This window comes from Pongo abelii, chromosome 11, assembly GCF_028885655.2.
Source record: "Pongo abelii isolate AG06213 chromosome 11, NHGRI_mPonAbe1-v2.0_pri, whole genome shotgun sequence".
Classification (NCBI taxonomy): domain Eukaryota; kingdom Metazoa; phylum Chordata; class Mammalia; order Primates; family Hominidae; genus Pongo; species Pongo abelii.
The window spans coordinates 38,219,488-38,244,329 of NC_071996.2; the positions used below are offsets into that span (position 1 = coordinate 38,219,488).

A 24,842-nucleotide genomic window follows, 5' to 3' on the forward strand; every position below is an offset into this window, starting at 1 on the left:
CACATAAAAGGTAATAAAACCAGTACCAAATTGGGAAAAGTAGTAAAAAGTCTTTTAATTATTTATTAAAGAACATTTCCCTTCCTATTTTTGAGAATCACTAAGATCAGCATTTCCTATAATGAGAAATACTGGCTTCAATAAATGCAATTACTGGTATGTGATGGAATTAAATAATAAAAGAAGGTCAACTGAAAAGATTTTAAGGTAATAAGAGGACATTAGGGTGCTGTTTTGCAATTAAATCCTCACTACCTTTAGTTTCTGAGTATACCCATCATCGGATTTATGATTATTGGATTGTGTACTCCCATTTAAAAGGATGCCTATATGAAGTTTAATATATGATGAGTGTAAAATAAATGCATCTCCTGGACAGCTTATTTTTATAACTTGAATTCTGAACACCAGACACTGAAATTCTAAAATACAAAATTTATAAAGTAGCTTATTAAACACAATGATTATTTTTTTAATCACTAGTACATAACCAAGGAAGAAAATGTATAATCCAAAATGGTGATTCCCATACAAAATGTACCAGTTTTTCTTTTGCGTATATTCTTGTACTGACAAAGTATATCACAAGATAGTTGATGAAAAGGATAAGATTTAATTTTCATGGAAAAATTCTATTCATTCTGATGAGGATTTGGGTCTTTAGTAGTTGTGGTGCAATTAGACATTCCAGAAACCAGACAGTACTTTATATAAGAGAACACCAGAATCCATTTCAATGAAAAAGGATCAAAATGAGGATAATAGGTAAGAGTAGTTAAGAAAGAAAATTGTTTATGTCACTCGGCTACATTGCCTAGAAATCTGTATGTCTGTTACCAACTAACTTAAAAAAAAAAAATCAACAGCATGCAAATCTCTTGTACTCTCATAAGTCTTCTGCACTGGGGCTATCACCTAACACCTAGCTAAAATCTTGACTACTGAAGAAACTCAGAATTTATTATGGCAAAAGAAGTAGTTGGTGAACTAAGATAAGGCTCTTCTGAGGCTTGAAGGGATCAAGAAGCTCCAGTGGACTGTTATAAGGTTTTCTAATACTTGCAATCTAGTGTCACTGAACGAATCTATCTTCAATGTGACTGCCACCTATCAGTAATGTGGTAACTGAGTGTATATTCAGGCCTGGTGAGAATTCTATTGCTTATCTCACACATCTTCACAAGGAAGGTTTTCTCCTCTGTATCGATCAATGTACTGCTTCATCAAGCAACCTGACCTGTCCCAAGTAGAGGTCCACTCTGCTACCTTTCTTCTATATCCCTGACCCCTTGGTCCCCTCATCTCACCTCCTTTGACTCCTATTAGACGGCATTTGCTGGCCCTCTGCACCTTCCATTATCAGACAGTCTTCTTCAAGCCAACTCAAGTCAAACACATCTACTTTTTTTTTTTTTGAGACAGAGTCTTGTCTCTGTCACCTAGGCTGGAGTGCAGTGGCTCCATCTCGACTCATTGCAACCTCCGCCTTCTGGGTTCAAGTGATTCTCCTGTCTCAGCCTCCAGAGTAGCTGGGATTACAGGCATGTGCCACCATGCCTGGCTAATTTTTGTATTTTTAGCAGAGACAGGGTTTCACCATGTTGGCCAGGGTGGTCTTGAACTCCTGACCTCAGGTGATCCACCCGTCTCGGCCTCCCAAACTGCTGGGATTACAGGCATGAGCCATCGCGCCCGGCCCAAACACATCTACTTTTAAGGATTGAGCATCATGCTAGTATCCTTCTAGAAAGAAGGTGGAATGTAGTTAAAGATATCTGCCCAGGGCTGGCTGCAGGTCCAATTAAAGCAAACAAAAATTCCCTCTTCTTTCTCATTCAAAAGTACCAGATGACTCTTTTAACCCAGGACCTGAAACCTGGAACTATATCTACCTTTAGTACTTTAATTTCGTAGTACTGAGTGCTAAAATATTAGATCAGGTAGTCTAGAAAACAACTACCACTTAGAACATTGTTTCCAGGACTAAACAACTTACAAGTTAACTTCTGAAACCACAAACTATTTCTTAAGCTAGGGCCAAAGCTATTATAAATTTTTGCAGTTACAAATTGTTCTACTGAATCAACAGGAAAGAAGGCAGGATTAATTAGAGATAGAGAACAGTTAATTTTTTTTAACCCTTCCAATCTCAGTATTTCCCCTTATTATATGCAGCTGTTAAAAATCATAACCTATTTAGACATTAGTAAAACTATTACATGATTTTGGACAATTTAGCCCTATTATCTCTATACAGCTACATCTGTATCTACATCTATTTTTATCTTACTGTAGACATGAGTGAATTCAGAAGAAAAAACATTAAAATCAAAAAGGTGCCATTTGTGAAAAAGGGTCAGACTATCCGAGGGTTTTATGTGTATATATAAAATAAGAGTCAAAACAAGAGAGACAGGAATACTTGCGTACATTACTGCCAGTAGAAGAATAAAATTCTACTGATTGTAGAAACAGTCTAATTATATGATTTTAACTGACATTGTAAATTAAGATGGCATAATATCTACAGGAGAGGAAAGGAGGGGAGGGGAAGAAAGAGGGGAGGAGAGAGGAGAATGAGGGTACCACTGCTAGCTTCTTTTCATTACTGGAATCCCACAATCTTCCTTCAGAAACCTCACATGCTATAGGTGATATGTAGCCTTCTGAGAAGCAATCCAAGTTATGGGTCCAGTGTTTATGTATAAATTAACTATTGGAAAAACTCAAATTCATTCTCATTCTTTTAGATAAAAGAAAAAAGCAGGGAAGAAAGGGTAGGCAGAATGAAGAAAGTTGAATTATTTTCTTTCCCTCAATGGGTAATCTTGAGCATATCACACTTTGGAGAGCACTGGGGTAGAGAACAAGAATCATAAACCCTGAGAAATGGCTACTGTAGATGATCTGAAAATCAAGGGTGAAGGTATAATTTCTGTATAGGAGATACGTGAAAAAATATTTAACAGCACACAACTCCAGTCAAAGAGGTCACCATCTTGCAAATAAATGGAGACATAAATCTGGAGAAAAAGCAGTTTATCTCTTGCTGCTGGGTCCCAGTGTCAGGTTTTGACTCTGACGAGTCCTCCTGAGAGTACAGAGAAGAATCACTGGGATCGACTCACTGCAAACTCGTCTCTTAGGTTCAAGTGACCCTCCCACCTCAGCCTCCTGAGAAGCTGGGACTACAGGTAGGAACCACAACGCCCGGCTAATTTCTGTATTTTATGTAGAGACAGGGTTTCATCATGTTGCCCAGGATGGTCTCGAACTCCTGGGCTCAAGTGATCCATCTGCCTCTGCTTCCCAAAGTGGTGGGATTACAGGCGTGAGCCACCATGCCTGGCAAACACACTTTTATTTTTATAGCTCAAATGAAAGTGATTTTAGGCCAGGCATGGTGACTCATGCCTGTAATCCCAGCATTTTTGGGAGGTCGGGGTGGGTGGATGACCTGAGGTCAGGAGTTTAAGACCAGCCTGGCCAACATGGTGAAACCCAGTCTCTACTAAAAATACAAAAAAATTAGCTGGGTGTGGTGACACGGCCCCGTAGCCCCAGCTACTCTGGAGGCTGAGGCAGAAGAACTGCTTGAACCCAGGAGACAGAGGTTACAGTGAGCAGAGATCGTGCCACTGCACTCCTGCCTGGGTGACAGAATGAGACTCCATCTCAGAAAAAAAAAAGAAAGAAAGAAAGAAAGAAAAAACAGAAAAAAGAAAAGAGATTTAACAACTAAATCCCTAAAGTACTATTTCTATTATTTCTTTAGCAATTCCCTTTTATGTTCCAGGTTCTGTGTGAAGTGCTTTAGGTACACACTATCTCATTTGAGCTTCACAAAGGCCTACACGGTAGGTATTATCAACATTTTACAGATGAGAAAACTGAGACTCTACAAGGTTAAGTAATTAGACTACCATCACATAGCTAATAAGATCATTTAATGATTATTGCACTAGACAGTTCTGTTACAGACTGACAAATTAGAACTAAATTTAAATATCTCAGAATGCATCATCAGCTCACTCTGAAATAATACATTTTCATTCTTAGAAGCTCATGAGCTGCTAGATTGCTTTATAGTTTCTGTGAAAAAAAAAAAAAAAAAAAAACCAACTGAAAATAATAGGCCCTTTAGTAATAGTTTCCCAAATGTCCAGGAATCATACTACCTTCCCCAGTAACGCTGATGTATCTTGATGTTTTGCTGTTGCTGCCAACCTTAGTAGAAATTCAGCAAAATCTTTAAATAATAATTTCATATTGTTTTATACAAAGTTATATTTAGCCCAGGAGAATTAATCCCACAAACGATCTGAAAATTTCTGACAGATTTTAGACCTGTTTTTTTTCTTAGCACATCTTTAGCATTATCCAAATTTTCAATACAGATGTTGCAGTGGACAGGACTGAAAACAGAAGCTGTTTTTCCTCTAACAGATAAATACCCTGTTCCAACAAAGAGGTATAAAATGTAGGTGCAACTGTTCAAGGAGTTGCAATACACAACAGTATAATGGCCTTGCCTACATTCACCAACTTATCCACATAGATGCTCAAGGGGTATCCACATGCACACCTCTCTCTGGGCCTCAACTACAGACAATATACACTCCTACCGCAGCACCTGTATACCTTGCCTCTGCATGCAGTTGTTTATCTCCCTTGTCTTCTCCCAAAGATATATATGACACACATAAATCTTTGCATACTCAAGCCCAGCAGAGTACCTGGACCAGAGCAGGTGCTAAATACAAGTTTGTAAAAATCAATGAGACTTCTTCTGAGTATTATTTTGGTATTTTCCAGATCTAACAGTTAATGTAGGCTGGGTGCAGTAGCTCATGCCTGTAATCTCAGCACTTTGAGAGGCCAGGGCGGGTGGATCACTTGAGGTCAGGAGTTAGAGAGCAGCCTGGCTAACATGGTGAAACCCCGTCTCCACTAAAAGTACACAAAAAAAATTTAGCTAGGCATGGTGGCGTGTGCCTGTAGTCCTAAATACTCGGGAGGCTGAGGCAGAGAATCGCTTTAACCTGGGAGGCAGAGGCTGCATAGAGTCAAGATTGCGCCACTGCATTCCAACCAAGGTGACAAAGCGAGACTCCGTCTCCCGTCTCCAAAAAAAAAAAAAGTTAATGTAGCAAACTGAAATTTTAACCTACCAACTAGTAAAACACCTATTTTAGGTGAAAGATCTAGAAAGGAAAGAAAATAAATAAACTTGTATGTAGCTAGGTGACTCATTAGAGAATGAGAAACATACTTGTGACTCATCAGCTACCAATAAATCATTTAACCACAATGACTAATATGAAGAAAAATAAAATAAAATATATATGTATACACATAATGGTACTAAAAAAAGGCTTATTTTCAGAATCAGAATACCTCTATGTTTGGGGAGAGTGGGAAGTATTATGTAAGCACAAACAGCGATATATAAATTTTAACTTTAAAACTACTTTTCACATTAATTGTAGTCCTTTATAGTGGGCACTGTAACTTTAAACTTTAAAAACTTGTGTTTACACTCACTGTCCTCTCTAACAGTCAATACAAAAAGGCCTCCAGGACTTCCTTTAAAAAAAAACTGGCTTTATAACACTTAACCAAAACTAACACAAACTACTCTGTTAATTACTTTAAAATGGCACACATACAAAAAAAATTTTTTTTAAAAGAATAAAGGGATAATATCTCAACTTCAGGATCAACTATTAAATATTAGATAAGATGGGGATCCAGAAATACAGGCCTGGATAGATAGGTATTGCATCTTCCTGCTTCTAGACAAATTTCATTTAAAAACCTCAAACCATTTCAGATATATAATTAAGAACCTGTTCCTAGAACCTCTAGGGAATTAGATGTGCCAACCTTCCTATGTAACTCATTCAGTTGCTTCATTTTTATATGCATTCAGCCATGAGAAAATTGATCTTTCCAACAAATTGATTAAAAAATGTGTGAAGAGTCCTGTGGCACTTAAATCCAATTAGTGAATCAACTTTTTAGATTACTCTATTGATGAATTGGATATTCCTAAGACAGACAATTTGAGGCAAAATAGTTGGCTCCGTATTAAATTCCAATGTTTCTTTTAAGGAAAATACTCCAGAGCTAGAAACTGCTAGTAGTATTGTCTAGCCAGTGAGGCAAAAGATAAGCACTTCAGATTTAATATCTAAAGTAAATGCTAAGATCGTTATCTACTTAAGATATTAAAAGTGACCTCATATTTTGCCTTTTAAATGATTAAGAAACCCCAGCTGGAACTATCTGATTTGATATTTTTAATAGCAGAGATCTTGCTTTTTTCCACCTGGTATATGGCCAGAGGGAATAGAGTTAAATATAGGGCTTCATGGAATTAACATATAAATACCATTATTTCTCCCACTTTGTTGTGTATGAGTTCACATGCTTTAATGTCCAGTCTCTTTGGGCAGTAACATTCAAAATGGAAACGAAACATCTTGAAAATAAACAAATAGTCCTTAGGCACTCCTCTAGCTCTAGCTCCAAGCATTTTATATATAACAACTGATCTAAGACAGAATTAAAATTAAATGGAGATTAGAAATGGCCTTTTCCTCACAGACATATTTCTATCCATACTATTTTCCAAGCCAGATTCTGGCAGAATAGTTAGGTCGTCCACTAACTGAGCTGCTAGCTTCCCGAAGAGAATGTGTTACTAAGTAAATATTCTTCTGAATTATCTCATGCTTCACTGATCCTCAAGTTTCTAAGTAAAGATTTTTGTTTTATTTAAGCAACAGAATCCACTAGAATTGGTTTAGATGTTGGTGATGTACTGTTTTTAATAATAACAGAAGGGTGGTAGAATACTAAGCAATGGAACTCACAGTGCTTTCCAAATTTTGCCTTTCCAATTATACTTACAAACTAAGAGATAAAGAGGAATGAGACCCTGAAGAGGTCAGTGAAACAACGAAAATACAGGCACAGCCCATAAACCTCTATTTTCAGTATAAAGTAGAATATACACTAGTGGGCCCAGCTGAGGAATAGGAATCAGTTGTCATGCCATGAACACACAGGATACTCTAGCCTGGTGTTAGATGATGGAATCAGGAGTCTTTGGGACAGGGGAGTTTGTAGGGTGTTTGTGGGGCAAGAGAAACAAAGGGGCAGGGAACAGTGGATAAAGGTGCAGAGAGTAGTTTCAGGAATGGAGCATGGGGCCACATGAGGTCAGAAGGAGGCTGAAAAGACTGGGGGAGAATGTGGAAATGGATAAAAAGACTAGAGGTCTTGATGAGGTCCAACAGAAAATGAGGTGGCCTGGGGGAGGCAGACTGGTGGAAATTATAATCAGAGGATTATTGGGTAAAACAACCTGTTGGGCTTTTTATAAACTCAAAAGCCTGGAACTTCTCTTCAATTCTCGATATAGTTAAGCTTAGGAAACACTACTGGCTGCCTACCCAATGGACTTCCTTTCTTCTTTGCTAAAGGGGCTAGCTTCACTCCTCTTCGGTGTCTCCTCTTTATTTGGCCAAGTGCTATATGGGAAGATGAGCCTATCTCAGTTCCAAAGAGTGGGTCATGTGTACTCTCAGTCCATGTTGGCAATTTATTCCAGATTAATGGTGTCATTTCCACTTAGTTTCTCAAACCGGTGATTTTCTAATTCATTATTTTCCTTACCCCCACACATAAGCAGTAAGCAAACAGATAAGATTCATGTTTTATCCATTCACTAACAAACCCTGTTGTCACTTTCAAGAGTACAGTTTTGCTATAAAGCTTGTTTTGAAAATGTGAATTTGTTTCAACATCGTTGACACATTAGGGAACAATTTGAGTACAATGATAATTTTGCTTTTGCCTATGCCAGATTTCATCAGTGAGAACACTCGGTCAATGCAGACAACAATACTTGGGTGCACTCGGCCATGCAGGAATACACAAAATGCACACACCTTCAACATCTACTTGTAACTCATGTTATGAGCCATACCCATCCACATCTGGTGTTACAACTTTCCCTCTGATTTCAGACACTGTTCCTTCTATCACTTCGCAATAACTTACAAACTGCCTTTCTTTTGATACCCACTTCCACAAGCAAACTGCACATTTTTTTCAAGGTAAAATGCTATATTTATTGTAGTATTTATGTATTTCTTAACCATTCAACGAGTATAAAACTGTTACCTTTAAGAAGTTAGGTTACTGGCCGGGCGTGGTGGCTCATGCCGGTAGTCCCTGCACTTTGGGAGGCTGAGGCGGGTGGATCACCTGAGGTCAGGAGTTCAAGACCAGGCTGGCCAACATGGTGAAACCCTGTCTCTACTAAAAATACAAAAATTAGCTGGGCATGGTGGTGGGTGCCTGTAATTTACCCAGCTACCCAGGAGGCTGAGACAGGAGAATCGCTTGAACCCGGGAGGCAGAGGTTGCAGTAAGCCGAGATTGCACCACTGCACTCCAGCCTTGGCAACAAGAGTGAGACTCCATCTCATCTTTTCAAAAAGTATGCCATTAATGAAGTTTTTTTTTTAATTGACACATAATTGTACATATTTATGAGGTACAGTGTGATGTCTCCATATATGTACACATTATGTAAAAATCAAATCAGAGCATTTGGCATATCTATCACTTCAAACATTTATCACTTCTTTGTGGTTAGAACTTCCTAAATCCTCTCTTCCAGCTGTTTTGAAATATGCAATATTGTTAACCATAGTTACCCTACTGTGCAAGAGAACACCAGAACTTACTCTTCTTCCTATCTGTAATTTTGAACAGACTGACCAATCTCTCCGTCATCCCCCTCCGCCCCCCACCAACTATTCTCTCTACATCTATGTGATCAACATCTTTAGCACATGAGATCATCCAGTATTTCTCTGTGTCCAGCTTATTCCACTTAACATAATGCTCTGCAGGTTCATCTATGTTGCCACAAATGACAAGATTTCACTTTTTATGGCTGAATAGTATTCCAGAGTGTATATATCCCCACTTTATCCATTCATCTGTTGAAGGAAACTTATGTTGAATTGGTATCTCGGCTATGGTGAATGGTGCTGCAATAAATATTGGAGTGCAAATAGGTATCTCTCCTTTGACATAATCATTTCATTTCCTTTGAATAATTACCCCATAATGGGATTACTGGATCATATGGTAGTCTATTTTTAATTTCTCATGAGCCGCCATACCGTTTTCCATAGAGGCTATACTAATTTACATTCCCACCAATAGTGTATGAGGGGTTCCCTTTCTCCACATCAAGTTTTTGAGTGTTATGCCATTAACCCCATTTTCTCCATAAACACCGTGGTTTTTATTGCACAATTTTGCATAGGACGGTTATTTTTAGGAATGCGTATGTCACACAGCAGAACGGACAGTACATTAGCACACTCTACAAAAAGCTAATCTAAAAGGACACCCATACCTAAATGTTCCAAGATCTCTTCTCCCTTGCTGTTGACGGAGCAATTCTAGGAAAGGACTTTAGTTGGTACAAGTGTCTAACAAAGCGCCTGCAATTAGATGTGTTAAGGAACAGTATTAGTTATCCAGCCAAATTCTTTCAATTCTTTCCTGCATCCACAATCTTAGTAAAAGATAAATTCTTATTTTAAATTCTGAGTCTGTGGTTTTATTTTCAACATCAGTGGCATACACCACACAGATGCTTTTTTGAGTGACTTTGTGCCTTACTTCTCAAGAGAGTGATACAAAGGTGCAAAATGTATTGTGTTGTGTTAATGGCAGTGCTGATAAGAAAAAAAAGCCCAAAGCCTAAGCAAAAGTAGATGCAATTAATTATTAGATTTGCCTCTAGTGGTGTTAGGTTTCATGTTTATAACTATCAAAATTTTTATTATTGAGATTATTCAGGAAGAATAACTGTCACTGAAAACATGAAACTCTCTAGGTTCCAACTCCCTGTCCCTTCCCCTTATTTTTAGAGCATGCTTTTTAGCAATAGGGTGATTCCTTAGAAGGCAGCTACTGCTTTATACTGGAAGAGACAAACTCATTAGTGTTACTAATGGTTAAAAATAAATTCCTCCTTTGGAATTTTTAGCAGGAATTTATCACTCAAACATAAAAATATTTTTTATTACTTTATAATCAGATCCACTTTTTATTTATTTTTAATTTTTATTTATTTAATTATTTTTTTGTAGAGACAGGGTTTTGCCATGTTGCCCAGGTTGGTCTTGAACTCTTGGGCTCAAGTGATCCTGCTACCTCAGCCTCCTAAAGTGCTGGGATTACAGGCATGAGTCGCCACGCCTGGCCCAGTTCTATTTTTTAAACTAAACTTTTTTCCCTTTAGTTTTGACTTGTAATAGCTTGGGAGCAGTGTCTAGCTAACAAACTGTATTCTAAGTGGAGGTATAATGTGGAGGGTTTTGATCTAACACCATTACACACTATTTCAGAGAGGCAGGATGACACAGAGACTAGAGTGTGAGTCCAGAATCTAAGACACCTTAGTCAAGACACTTAATATTTCACATCTCGATTTTCTCATCTGAAAACAAAAACAAAACCAAAAAAACAAAACCAAAAAAAAAGAGAGAGAACAGAACCAACCTCCTCCCCGCCCCAAAACAAAAAAAGACAAAAACAGTATTTACACCTCATGGGGCTGTTGTGTGGATCAAGTGAGAAAAAAGTCTGGCACTTTGTGGCTCCACGCTTAGTATATAATAATAGTCAGTTATTATTGCTATTATTATAAGGGAACCTGTTATTTCCCCTGTACATCAACTGGGGAAGATGCTGGTGACCACTGTACTGTAACTTTTGGGTCTGGTACAGGGACTAACAGAGAAGAGGCATCCAAATAAGCATAAAAATCCATGCTAGACACTGGAAAGGTGGCAAAAAAAAGCAAGTGTAGTTACTATACCGAGTTTTAATTTCAGATTAAGCTTCTTAAATATTAAAAATAATATTTCACATGCAATGAGTCTGGTATGCGGGGGGGGGGGGATGGGTTTTCCATGACCTTTCATCTAAAAAATACATGACATCTGCTACGGAGGTCGAGGAAGAGTAGCCCATCATTATTCATATAATCTATCAATAAACCCAAGATGACAGAAGATGGGCAGCATAACCTTTACACAAATAGTGTTACCTTTTATTTCTCATCATTCTAGGTACCACAGATTTAAGCACCTTGAAGTATTTCATTATACTAGATAGTCTCAATAAATGCCTAAAATATAACAGAAATCCTATATATTGATGTATTCTGATTGTGTTGTTAATAGTAGGGATAAACTTGGGAGTTGGTAGAGGCTGGGGGATGACCAAGTTTTATTTTTGGATAGTCATCGGCTCATATTTTTCTGAACTAGTTCCACTGATTACCACCACCACACACACACACAAAAATCAATAATGGTGAAAGAGACACTATGTACATTAACAGTTTTTCCATTTGCATATTTATATATCCTTACATCAACAAAAACTACTAAAATTTTTAACACAGAAACTTGACTATTAAAGATTTTCAGCAAAACTGATACATTTTTTAGCTTTCTGGTTGTCAGAAATAATGTGTTAAATCTTACTATATACTCAATGATAAATATACTTTATAGATCTACATAACCACCCACACTCAAATGAGTAATTTTTAAATCTTTGCAAGGGGAGTAAAAAAAGATTAGTTAGAAAAGAGGCATGCCATAAAGTTGTCACACACCAGTTCTTCAAATAATGCACCAACATAAAATGCTTCAATGTTATAAATTAAATGTACAATTCACTGAGGCAAAGAAGTACGAAATGCCCAAACACAAGAAACCACGTATTTGCTAATTAAAACAGCATCAAAAGAACAAAAATAAATTAGGTAAGTACTTCAAAAAATAATAAAACCACCTTTTGAAAATAAAAATCTTTTTTTTTCTTTTTTGTTTTTTTTTAGACAGGGTCTCACTCTGTCACACAAGCTGGAGTGCTGTGGCACAATCTTGGCTCACTGCAACCTTCACCTCCCAGGTAGCTGGGGACTACAGGCTCACATCACCACGCCTGGCTAATTATTTTGACTTTTTTTTGTAGAGATGATGTTTCGCCATATTGCCCAGGCTGGTCTTGAACTTCTGGGCTCAAGTGATCTGCCCGCTTTGGCTTCCCAAAGTGCTGGGATTTTAAGTGTGAGCCACCGCGCCCAGCCATATGTTTCAATTCTAAGGTAAGTATAAGCTTCATTTATAGGTCAAGCACTTCTTTCAATTATAGTGAATTAGTACCACACTAGATCTCAGACTTTTATATTTCTCAGGCAAGCAGAAATAAGTGTTTGAATAAGCATCTTAGCTTTGAAGAATGAGTTAAAATAACCAAACAATAAACAATATAAGAAGTCACATGGCTGTGTCAGGGAAAACCAGAGATGGACAATACTTAAAGTGGTAAAAACAAATTTTATTCAAGATTATTGCAATAGGGGAAAAGAGATCTGAGTATAGAACTGGGCTCAACTTTGAATACACCATTGGCAAGTGGAAACTTAGAGCCAAAGATGGGATAGAGTCAGTGGATGGAAAATTACTAAGAGGAGCCATCAGGAGAAAGGGAAGATTCTGGCTAAAGTGACCTAACAGGATTCTTGTTGAAGGCAGGCGAGGGTGATCAGACATCACCTGAGGGATGGTGGAGGAGAAGGAACCCAATTAGCTATGGCGGGTGATCAGATACTGAGGGGGGATGACAGGGGTTATAGTTAAAGCAACTCAGCAGGATTCTTACTAAAACTGAACAATGCAGGCATAAACATGAAGTAAAAAAGTCGAGGCTTACTGGAGCAGAAAGTTCTTTCAAAGGAATCTGAGGAGAGTTTGGTCAATGAGGGACTCTTTGTCACTAGTTAGTAGGGAACTAAATCCTTGTGTTCTCTGTACCTCTATTACACCCATCTGTCCACTGGTGCTTTGCAAAAATTAAAGATTTAAATCATTCTTTAAATCATGATAACTTATTATTTTTTTTGAGATGGAGTCCTACTCTGTCGCCCAGTCTGGAATGCAATGGTGTGATCTCAGCTCACTGCAACCTCCATCCCCCAGATTCCAGCAATTCTCCTGCCTCAGCTTCCCGAGTAGCTGGGATTACAGGCGCCTACCACCACACCTGGCTAATTTTTTTTATTTTTAGTAGAGACGGGGTTTCACCATGTTGGCCAGGTTGGTCTTGAACTCCTGACCTCAGATGATACACTCACCTTGGCCTTCCATAGCGCTGGGGTGTGACCAACCGCGCCGGGCCTGTGATACTTATTTTTTAAGCCAGAGTCTTGCTCTGTTGCCCAAGCTGGACTGCGGTGGCACAATCACAGCTCACTGCAGCCCGGATCTCCTGGGCTCAGGTGATTCTCCCACCTCAGCCTCCAGAGTAGATGCGACTACAGGTGCCTGCAGCCATGTGCTACTAATTTTTTTTTTTTTTTTGAGACAGAGTCTCGCTCTGTCGCCCAGGCTGGAGTGCAGTGGCACAATCTTGGCTCACTGCAACCTTCGCCTCCCGGGTTCAACCGATTCTCCTGCCTCAGCCCCCCGAGTAGCTGGGACTACATGTGCCGGCCACCATGCCCGGCTAATTTTTTGTATTTTTAGTAGAGACGGGTGTTAGCCAGGATGGTCTTGATCTCCTGACCTCGTGATCTGCCCGCCTCGGCCTCCCAAAGTACTGGGATTACAGGCATGAGCCACCACGCCCGGCCGACTAATTTAAAAAATTTTTTTTTGGTAGAGATGGGGTTTTGCCATGTTGGCCAGGCTGGTCTCAAACTTCTGGGTTCAAGTGAACGGCCCATTTTGGCCTCCCAAATTGCTGGGATTACAGGCATGAGCCACCATGCCCAGCTGATAACTTATTTTATGAACTCACTTTTCCTCATCAAAATCACAAGAATTTTGGGTCCAAAATAAGCGTGGTGAGAAGTATGCACTACTCAATAAGGCACAGACCAGCAGTTCTAAAACTACTATATGGGTTCTCTTTAGCGGAACAAAAAATGTCAGCAAACCCCATTAATCACTTAAATAAGCTCTGTCATGTTACTTAAAGACCTACAAATACCAAACTAGTGTAAATGCTTATGCTTATAGCCCTTAACTTTAAAGCAGAAATAAATTTTTAAATAAAAACAAAATTCAAATTAATAAGTAATATTAATTTTTAGTTTCACTAAAACTAAATTGCTGACATTTGGTTTACTGTATAAAGCTTGTAGCCTCAGAGCCAGTTCCATAATTAATTTGTTTCTGTATTCTGACTTCAATACTAGTAATGGGAAGAATACCTGTTCAGTTACCTAAAACATTAACTTTGAGGTAGTCAGGATATTTCAGCTTCACAATTAACCAAAATTCTGCAAAGTGTAATCTAAGAATGACAACTTAAATAAAGTATCAGTCAATCATTTTATAAAACTGTCTTACTTATGTGAAAGTTAATGTGGCATTGTTAGTTAAAATTTGTATCAAATGAATTATCAAGTATCTGAAACTTAACTGGAACTAGAAATAGAAACATTTTTCCTTGCATCAAACTGTTATACTATTAGTGATCTGCTGCTCCTATACAGACAAAAAGAGAATTTAATATATCTGCTTGAATGGTACAGGCTTTTCTGAGTTCAGAATTCCTCTAAATTACCAAGTACTACTTGGTAACCCAACTCGTTCAGCATGTGTCTCTATTCAAACTACTGTGAAACCTTCATTTGTACAGAATATGAACATCATTTGGCTTCAGCTGGCATGAATGCAATTGTAAATAAGACAGTAATGCTAATGGAGCACTAGATTCACATGGCAGTTTTCAGTTATAAATCTGTCTTTAAGATGATATGGAATAATGTAGCTCTAAGATTATCATCAAAATGTATACTAAAAATTTTAAATATATATAATACATATATTTAAATATATATAATTCTCAGCCTCCTAAGAATATATATGTGGATCCCTAAGAAATGAACAGAGAAACCAAACAATGAGGATAGTGAAGGATATGGGGTTAAGCTAAATGACAAAGAATGAGGATTAATGAATAAAGCCAATGCCTTTAAAATGAGAAGGGAAGTAAGAGAGGTCACTGCAGGCATGGAGTGTCTGCCCAATCTGAAGAGTATGTACTGGGAAGTAGTGGGAAATAACATTGCAGTGAGGGAACCACCAGGCAGGATTAATCTTGGACATGGTTGGAAGTAGGAAGCCATTAAAGATTTTAGATAAACTAGCACTGAAAATAAAACTTCTGGCAAGTGTGAACTTAAAGAGGGGGCAAAAAGGGCATATATCCTTCAATAAATATTAGTTTAATAAATGATTGGACTATTTTGTCCTAAACCAAATAACATGGCAGAAAATATAAAGAACGACACTAAAAGGAGACAAGAAAAATTGAAGCCAAATATCTTTAAAATCTCATGTGGAGAGACAAATGTTAAGACTTTACTCTCAAATGTTTTAGAGATTTTAGTACTGCTTTCATTCTGGTGTCATATCAGAAAATTCAATTATCTCCCATGCTTAAAAACACAGAAAGTCACGCCTGTAATCCCAACACTTTGGGACGCTGAGGCGGGTGGGATCACCTGAGGTCAGGAGTTCAAGACCAGTTTGGTACCAACCAATATGGTGAAACCCTGTCTCTACTAAAAATACAAAAAATTAGCCAGGCATGGTGGCGGGCGCCTGTAATCCCAGTTACTTAGGAGGCTGAGAAGCAGGAGAATCACTTGAACCCAGGAGGCGGAAGTCGCAATGAGCCGAGACCACACCACTGCACTCCAGCCTGGGAAATGAGCAAAACTCCAACTCAAAACAACAACAACAACAACAACAACACAGAAAGTCCAAGTGAACTTAAGGTTTCTGCAGTTTGGTACAACAATAATGAATACAGTTAGTGAATAACAATAATAATAACCACAGTGAATAGAGTTAGACAACATCAGGTTATAAAATTTCTTCCTTTTAATCTGTTAACAAATAGAGGAATTTCTTTTTATTGCTATTTATGATTCAATAATAACCTTACACCTTAGATTTTTGTTTTTAGAAGTATCAGTTCACCAAACAGTACTGCCTAAACAAGTGACCTCAGAGATAAATGTATGAAAGCTACCTTAATTTTCGCTTTCACAATTTTAGCGCATACCCATTTTAGATAAAACACAGTTAACAATTTTTAGGAAAAGGATTTTAAAAGATGAAAAAAAACCCCGCACATCTTTTCCCTAAAAAAGTTCTAAAAAGTTCTTGCTGAAGTCTAAAAGTGGACTTCTCCTACCAAGAAGGATCAGGATTTCTGAACTATCTTAGAAGTATAGGTTACATCACACAGAAAGGACAAACTGACTGACCCATCTGGAACATAAAATCATGTTCCTAAGAAGATTATCTTAACCAACTACAAAACCTAAAAACTCATCATTTTTTGCCAACGAGTCTTAGCCATAAGAATTTTCCTTTTTCACAAGATAGCAAAAGCCATTAACCCACCTACTGGTAATTATTCAGGCTCGATTCCTTAACATACTAGTGCCAAAAGTTTAATAATAGTTATCTATGTACCACATGTTGAACCTATTGTATAAAATTGGCTCCATTTACCTACATATAACCAGTGACAAGGTTTATAATTTGGAACAGCTCAACCTTTTCCCACACATTGCTACTTTATATAAAGTCCATTTTTTAAAGGGACTAAAAATAGCTGCATGTTCTTTGCTTAAAAAAAAAAAAAATCAAGTCACAATTTAGTTAAGCCTGAACTGCATCTAGATCTTTATGGAGTTCCACTTCAGGAATTAAAAAATCTAGGCTAAATTACCTATATTCTTCCCTTGTCTAAAAGAAAGATCACCCATGGCCGGGCGCGGTGGCTCATGCCTGTAATCCCAGCACTTTGGGCGGCCGAGGTGGGCGGATCACCTGAGGTCGGGAGTTCGAGACCAGCCTGACCAACATAGAGAAACCTCGTCTCTACTAAAAATACAAAAGTAGCTGGGCATGGTGGCACATGCCTGTAATCCCAGCTACTGGGGAGGCTGAGGCAGGAGAATTGCTTGAACCGGGTAGGAGGAGGTTGCAATGAGCAGAGACCACGCCATTGCACTCCAGCCTGGGCAACAAGAGAGAAACTCCATCTCACAAAAAAAAAAAAAAAAAAAAGATCGCCCATATATCATCCCATTTGGATGAAAGCCTTTAATAAAATAATGATAAAAAGATGTTCTTTAATTTTATGAGGGCATTAGTGAACTAAGTTCTGTTTGGGAGCATTTGAAGGTAGCTCTTTTAGCTACTAAGCTATGGTTGACATCTGATGTAGTCAATCGCTGTTATTTAGTCAAGTCCCAGGGGTTTCTGAGAAGATCCAAAATAATAGGAATAACTTATTTGTGGAGTACTTTAATGTGTCTGCTTCTAAACACATCACATGGATTAACTGTCCACTTGTCAGTAGAATGCCTCTCACTGAATATTATGGGTAAGTGAGATTTTCAAAAGGCTTTTCCACTGGAAGCTTTAGGAATGTAACACCGAGGTTATAATGCAGTTTAATGGAAAAATATATTCTCTATGTAACTGTCGGCTTCACGTATTAGTTTTCAAAACCAAATTATTATACAAAAGACAAAAGTTGTTTGTTGATTTGAGGTTGACTTTTTTCCAGTATTTTTCAGTATATTTAATAGAATTTAGCATCTACGTCTGCGGTTTCCAGGACCATCATTTTTTCTTTTATAGAAGGTTCTCTGTGCAGGTAAAATTTCTAGGGACCAAGCTCATTTATTTTTGACTTCATAGGATACACACTAGCCTTAAAAGGCTGGAAGACAAATGCACCTCACAAGCACACACTCTAACCAGGAGACGAAACAAGCAAACCTAATTACCAGAAGACACATGTAGAAGAAAAGTGGTCATCTCTGGGCAGCACTGGGAGATAGGGAGGGGTGGGGCTACTGTACTAGTAGTATTAAAATACTACTGATCTCATCAATGAATTGATATAATTCATGGCACTTAAGTTCTTAAATCCGAGTGCAGGTATTACTATGATGTAATTTGATAAATATCTAAACCAAAACCAGCTGCTGAGCATCCTTTATATGTATAACATTGTGCTAGAGGGTCAGGGAGGGCTGAAAGCTAAATTAGGATATTGAATTAGATAATTTTTAAGTTTCTTTCCAATTCTAAAATTCATAAGTCCATCTGTATTAACTCATTCTTAGAAAGCATGCATCTAAAAAGCAAACATTTAAAAAAATCAATAGAAAAATATATCATTTACTCTGATTGAATTCTTTCTTTTAAAAAACACTTACACCTATGAAATTACTTTATTACTTCAAACACAAAGACCATCCATTTTCTCATGTTTTCTGAGATCATTATCATGGAAATAAAATTCTGATGAAATTGAAAAAAACATGAAACAAAATTAGCCACATCACCACTACCAAGTAAAACAGCTCTCATCACCTTAGAGCCACTGCACACACAACCACACTTCTATCTCTATATCCGCCTCCTGCAAGCTGAACAAAACAATGTGCTGCTTCTATGGGAACTCTGAGCCAGACAGCCCAGACTTTTACAGGAGGAAAAAGCAAGTTTTACCTTTTTTCTCCTAAACCCTTTTGGTGTCAAGGCTAAAAGTTGTAGAACATTTGTTTTACTTCCTTCTGGGGGCAATCATTTGCCAAACGACATTCTTTTATTTTATATACTTTTATTTTTTGGTTAGAAAACTTGTTGCTCAATATGCAAATCTCAAACTGGGGGAGGGAGGAAGGGAGGAAATGAAGCTCGACAAACACAACAAAATAAAGTTGCTCTGCTATGTTGAGGCTGCCAGGCTTTTTGTTACTCTACTTGAAAGTAAATGTGACTTGTCTGTAGAGAGTGCTGCTTCAGCAGTTCCAAATGAATTTTAAGCCTGTGCTCCATATTTTCTCTTTTGTAAGTTTAATGTATTCAGCAACACTGAACTGACAATTTAAATAACTACATTTTTAAACAAACGAAGCATTGATGTTAATGTATGAAAATGGTCCAAACCCCTGGGAGTCTTGGTTCCCACCATTGTTTATTCTGACAACAGGATATAATTGCTTACTTACTTGGCAGCAAATTTAACCATCTGCTTGCTTGCATGGTCTCCCACCGCCACAAGAGCCTGGACATTAAACTGCTGCTGACGTAGGACTAAGAAGCACTGTTTCCCTGAAAAAGACAGAAAGAACACAAATGTATTAAGGACATGCAACTTCAGGTTTTACAAAGAAGGAAAATGCTCTCTACTTTAAAAGTGGGCCAAAATTTACTATACTCATCAGGCACGCACACATGTGTAAACTATCCATTTGGCTTCCACAGACAAAATACTCACACTCAATTGACAACCCTTAAAGAAACTCAAGTTCCTATGATGAGTGACAAGAAATGCTTTCAACTTGTTTGTTATAAGAACACAGGCAAATCACCAATTTCAAAAAAACTTCTAAATCAAGAAAATTATTTTGTCATTGCATTGATTTATTAAACAAATTTCAAGTAACTTGAGATCACTTTCAACATTCATTCAATAGTTAGTATATTCTACATGCAAAGGCACTGTACTACTACGGAAGTTTCAATACTGCAACCACAAAAGTGCTAACACAGTGCTTAAAAACAAGGACACAAACACTCTGTGGGGGTGGCCCATCTACAGAGTTTCTTCCTACCAAAGTACATTTTAAAGAGCATTTAAATTGACAGGGTAGTGCCTTTCATGTTCTATGTTCTTCATTTTTCCTTTATCACCTTCCTAGTCCTTCATATTTTATGAGTCTCGCATTTTTCTTACTCCAAATAACTTATATTGTCTATTAAAGATCATTTTCTTCAAGCCCTATAACCAGTTTTATTTTTACATATCCTGGGCCTCTTTATTCCTTCTTCTTTGATAAAGAACTGTCACTCCTTATTCTTAACCTTCTGAAAAACATTATTCATAATATATTTCAGTTATTATGTATCCTTGTGATATCCCTTTTTCCTCCAAAGCAGATCCTTCTTAAGTCTCTGATCAAATTCTGGGAAATTACTTCTTCATAAAAAAGGGGTTAATCTCTCCAAGACCACTTTTCACAACAGATTGTTTTGTAAAACATCACAAGAAGATTTTGTTTTTTAAACTGAGCATTATATTTTACATTTAGAATCGGCCTTAACCAAAAAAAGAAAGAAAGAGGAAAGCAAAAAATGCAAGCAGACTTACAGTTACTACTTTTAACATACAGTATTTTGAAATGCAAATCAGATAGCAATCACAAGTTAAAAAAGACAGGTTGCAAACAGTGTCAACACAGATATAATCTATTGACTTTAGAGTCATATTTGATTGGCAGGTTTTTAACCACTAAAAAACACTCTTAATTTTCCCTTTTCCTTTGGAGGATGACCCAGTCACAAAGTAAAATCCCAAAAAACGAAGTTGTATTAATACATGAAACAAATTCAAAGGAATTTTAAAATATTGGATGGACAAAGGTTATAACCACAGAGAAACTTGCAGATGAATAAAAATAACATTTTCCTAGGAACTACTACTGAAACCACAGCCACATGTTACCCCACTTAGAAAAGTATGTTACTGTGAAATGGAAGGTAATGCGCACACGACAGTGCTAGGCTAAGCCATAATGTAGTCAGAGTGTATTAGCTACTCTAATAGTCCAGACAGAAGCAGCACCAACCTAGCTGCCTCACAAAGCTGTCCAGTGATGAATTTCAGTGCTACACAAAGACCCTGGAGAAAGAATGAAGAACTCTAAAGGACTTACAAAGGGTGAGCACAGGATAAGTCTATGGGTCAGCACCAGGGGGTAACAATTAGTGTGTCTGGTAGAAAAAAAAGTAAAAGCTTTGAAATCAAAAGGCCTGGTATCATATCCTGTCGCTTCCTATGAAGGGGCCTGTGGGAAAATTATTAAACCACTTTATACCTCAGTTCTTCATCTGGAAAATGGAGACGGTAATAGTCATGGGGTTTTCTTCCATAATCATAAGGATTTTATAATATGTTTAAAGTTGAGACGGAGCCCAATTAATGTTAACTATTAATGACTTTTTTTTTTTTTGAGATGGAGTTTTGCTCTTGTTGTCCAGGCTGGAATCCAATGGTGCTATCTCAGCTCACTGCAACCTCCGCCTCCCAGGTTCAAGCGATTCTCCTGCCTCAGCCTCTTGCGTAGCTGGGATTACAGGCACGTGCCACCAGGCCTAACTAATTTTTGTTATTTTCAGCAGAGATGGGGTTTCACCATGTTGGCCAGGCTGGTCTCGAACTCCTGACCTCAGGTGATCCACCTGCCTCGGCCTCCCAAAGTGCTAGGATTACAGGTGTAAGCCATCGCGCCCGGCCTATTAATGACTTTTGTTTTTTTTTGAGATGGCATCTCCCTCTGTTGCCCAGGCTGGAATGCAATGGCATAATCTCGGCTCACTGGAACCTCCACCTCCTAGGTTCAAGCAATTCTCCTGTCTCAGCCTCCTGAGTAGCTGGGACTACAAGTGCCCGCCACCACACCTGGCTAATTTTTGTATTTATAGTAGAGATGGGGGCTTCACCATATTGGTCAGGCTGGTCTCGAACTCGTGACCTCAGGTGATCCACCCGCCTTGGCCTCCCAAAGTGCTGGGATTACAGGCGTGAGCCACTGTGCCTGGCCTTAATGACTATTATTAGTAACACCACTACCACTGACTACTTATTTGATGACTGATTATCATTCCTATTTCGCAGCTGGATGACTATATACAAAAAGTATGCAGGGCGCTGGGAACACAAACGTAAATATTTGTTAGAAAATCATGATAGACTCTTACATGAGGAAAAAGTGATAAAACCATATGTAATGTGTAATCCCAATTTTGTTTGTGTAAGAAGTATATTAAGATTGATCATATAGGGAAAAAAACCACCAAAATGTGGCTACCAATGAATGGTGAAATTATAGGAAACTGTTCTGTCCCTTATTTTTCTGTATTTTCTGAACTTTCTACAATAAATATGCACTCCTTTTCTCATCAGAATAAAAATTTTTTAAGAGAACTATACACTCAGAGGTAGGTACAGAAGAAAGGTAAGGGCTGAAAGGAAATTTTGGCCAAGTTCAAAATTAAACAGAAGCAGTTAAGTAGAACCTTGGAGGTTTTAGGCAGCTAAACATAAGAGCAAATGTACCTCCTAAGATTTGCATGCCTGCTAGAGAAAAGAAATAAAATCAATGGTTGTAAGTGAAGTGAAGGCCAGTCATGGTGGCTCACGCCTGTAATCCCAGCACTTTGGGAGGCTGAGGTGGGCGGATCACTTGAAGTCAGGAGTTCGAGACTAGGTTGGCCAACGTGGTGAAACCCCATCTCTACTAAAAATACAAAAATTAGCTGGGCGTGGTGGCAGGTGCCTGTAATCCCAACTACTTGGGAGGTTGAGGCAGGAGAATTGCTTGAACCCAGCAGGCGGAGGTTGCAATGAGCTGAGATTGTGTCACTGCACTCCAGCCTGGGTAACAGAGCAAGACTCCATCTCAAAAAAAAAAAAAAGTGAAGAATGTTCACTATACCCTTTAAATGTTTACTGTGCTTATTAGATTTAATTCTAAAAATTTTTTCATATTAAAAAAAGGCAACAGATGGGGGAGGAAGGGAATGAAGTAGTGAGAACAGTCTATGAGCATATTGTTTTACAAAAACCTATATAGTATGTAAAAGTGTGCCAGTACAAAAATAACCAGATCAATAGAACATAAGAAAAAATTGATAATAGACCCTATTAGATAAAGGAGATCCTAATTCTAAACAGAATTCAGGAGATTACAAAATTTAAATAAACACCCCAACGAATACAAAAACAGAGTAAAAAATGGAACCGAATATTAAACTATATCACGGAGGAAGGGAGAACTTTCTAAGTTTAAGAATGAAAGAACATCTATATACAAAATAAATCAAAGGAACAATAACACTGAGAAAAAATAAGTGCTGAACAGCATATAACCTATATAAGTTGATCTTTTTAATACATAAGGATCTTAAAGATTTATGAGAAAAGAACACTGAGATCCCAACACATAAACAGGCAATAGACCAAAACAGATAATCTGAAGGAGAAAGAAAAAAACCATAGTAAGTAAATACCGTATAAGGAAAAAAATGTTACTGGTAATGCAAGTAATGCAAGTTGAAGCAAACGACGACGACAGATTATTTACCTCTCAAATGAGCAAAGATTAAAAAAATACAAAATATAAAATCGAATTATTACTCAATGCTTGGGAGAATTAAAATCATAAAACTGTTCCTTTATAACTTGTTGAAGGCAGGGTAAACTTGCGTAATGCTTCTGGAGAACAATTTGGCAATAAGCATTAAAAGGCTTAAAAACGTTATCTTTGACTCAATAAATACATTTCTTAGAATACATGTTAAGGAAATCAAAACAGAACTACTTGTGACTAATGCTATGGTCCCCAAGCTTTCTACGTTCAAAGCACTTTCAAATACAAGAACCTTGATGGTCCACTTAAAATGATTTTTAAAGGACTCAAACAAACAAACAACCAGTACTGGCTTCCTGGTAAATAGAACTGTCCACTCAGACTACTTCTCTATGAAGTACTTTTGAGACCAAGTTCTTGTCATGTATTAGGAAACAAAATTGTTCTTTCTTTGGCTCTGGTTGGTGACACACTATACTGCATGATTAGCTTAGTTCCATGTTTTACAAGGCACTACCTTCCACATGCTGAGAGATAAATAGGAGCAGTGTGTACATGATCCTTTTTGTGCAAATTTAAAAAACAAAAAATATGGTCATGTCTGTATGTATATTTTGTCTGTCTGTAAATGTATATTTTTTTTTCTGCAAGAACACACAAGAAAAAACAGTGGCTATTTTGCAGGGAAGAGACTGTGGTGAGATGGAGGAGAACTGTGAAACCTCTATTTCCATATCTTTTTCTACTACTGGAATTTTTATTTTTACCATACCCATAAATTACTTTCTATTTTAAGAAGCAAATATATAATTCCTCAGTTTAGTAAAAAGTTCTCACTTCAAAAGCTGGTATATGAACTTTAGAGGGCAGATTAATCAACTGCTAAATATTATTAATCTTTCTTCTTGGAACTTTCCAACACAAAAGACAGTTCATAGAAAACAAAGTCAGTGTTCAAAACAGCTGAATGAACTATCTTTTCATATTTTATTTGTTTTTGTTTTGTTTTGTTGAGACAGAGTCTTGCTCTGTTGTCCAGGCTGGAGAGTAATGGCACGATCACTGCAACTTGGGTTCAAGTGATTCTCCTGCCTCAGTCTCTCGAGTAGCTGGGATTACAAGCGTGTAATCCCACGCCTAACTAATTTTTGTATTTTTTTAGCAGAGATGGAGTTTCGCCATGTTGGTCAGGCTGGTCTCGAACTCCTGACTTCAAGTGATCCACCTGCACCAGCCTCCCAAAGTGTTGGGATTACAAGCCTGGTCTATCTTTTGATATTTAAAATTTAAATTCTTAACACTTAAAACTTTGTGCTGCATTTTGATTAAGTTTTCAGAAGAAGCAGTTTATTTCTTAAATTTATATGGATGTAGTGTTTTAGAAAAATGTAAAGTTAGGAATTTTTTATCGTGATGTCTTTATTTCTGAGCTGAAGAACAAACATGGTAGGTAGTTAGGACAAAAAGTTTCTTCTCAGCTCCATTATGGTGATGGCTCAGCAATGAAACAGGCCTTCATGGGAGAACC

General features: G+C 37.6%; 1 protein-coding gene across 1 annotated transcript in view; it reads right to left on the reverse strand.

The window, feature by feature from the left end:
• DARS1 (aspartyl-tRNA synthetase 1) overlaps nt 1-24,842 on the reverse strand; it is a 79,933-nt gene that overhangs the window by 36,551 nt on the left and 18,540 nt on the right. The window contains 1 exon segment of the mRNA NM_001132453.1: nt 19,172-19,274. Within this exon segment, the coding sequence (NP_001125925.1) occupies nt 19,172-19,274 (103 nt within the window).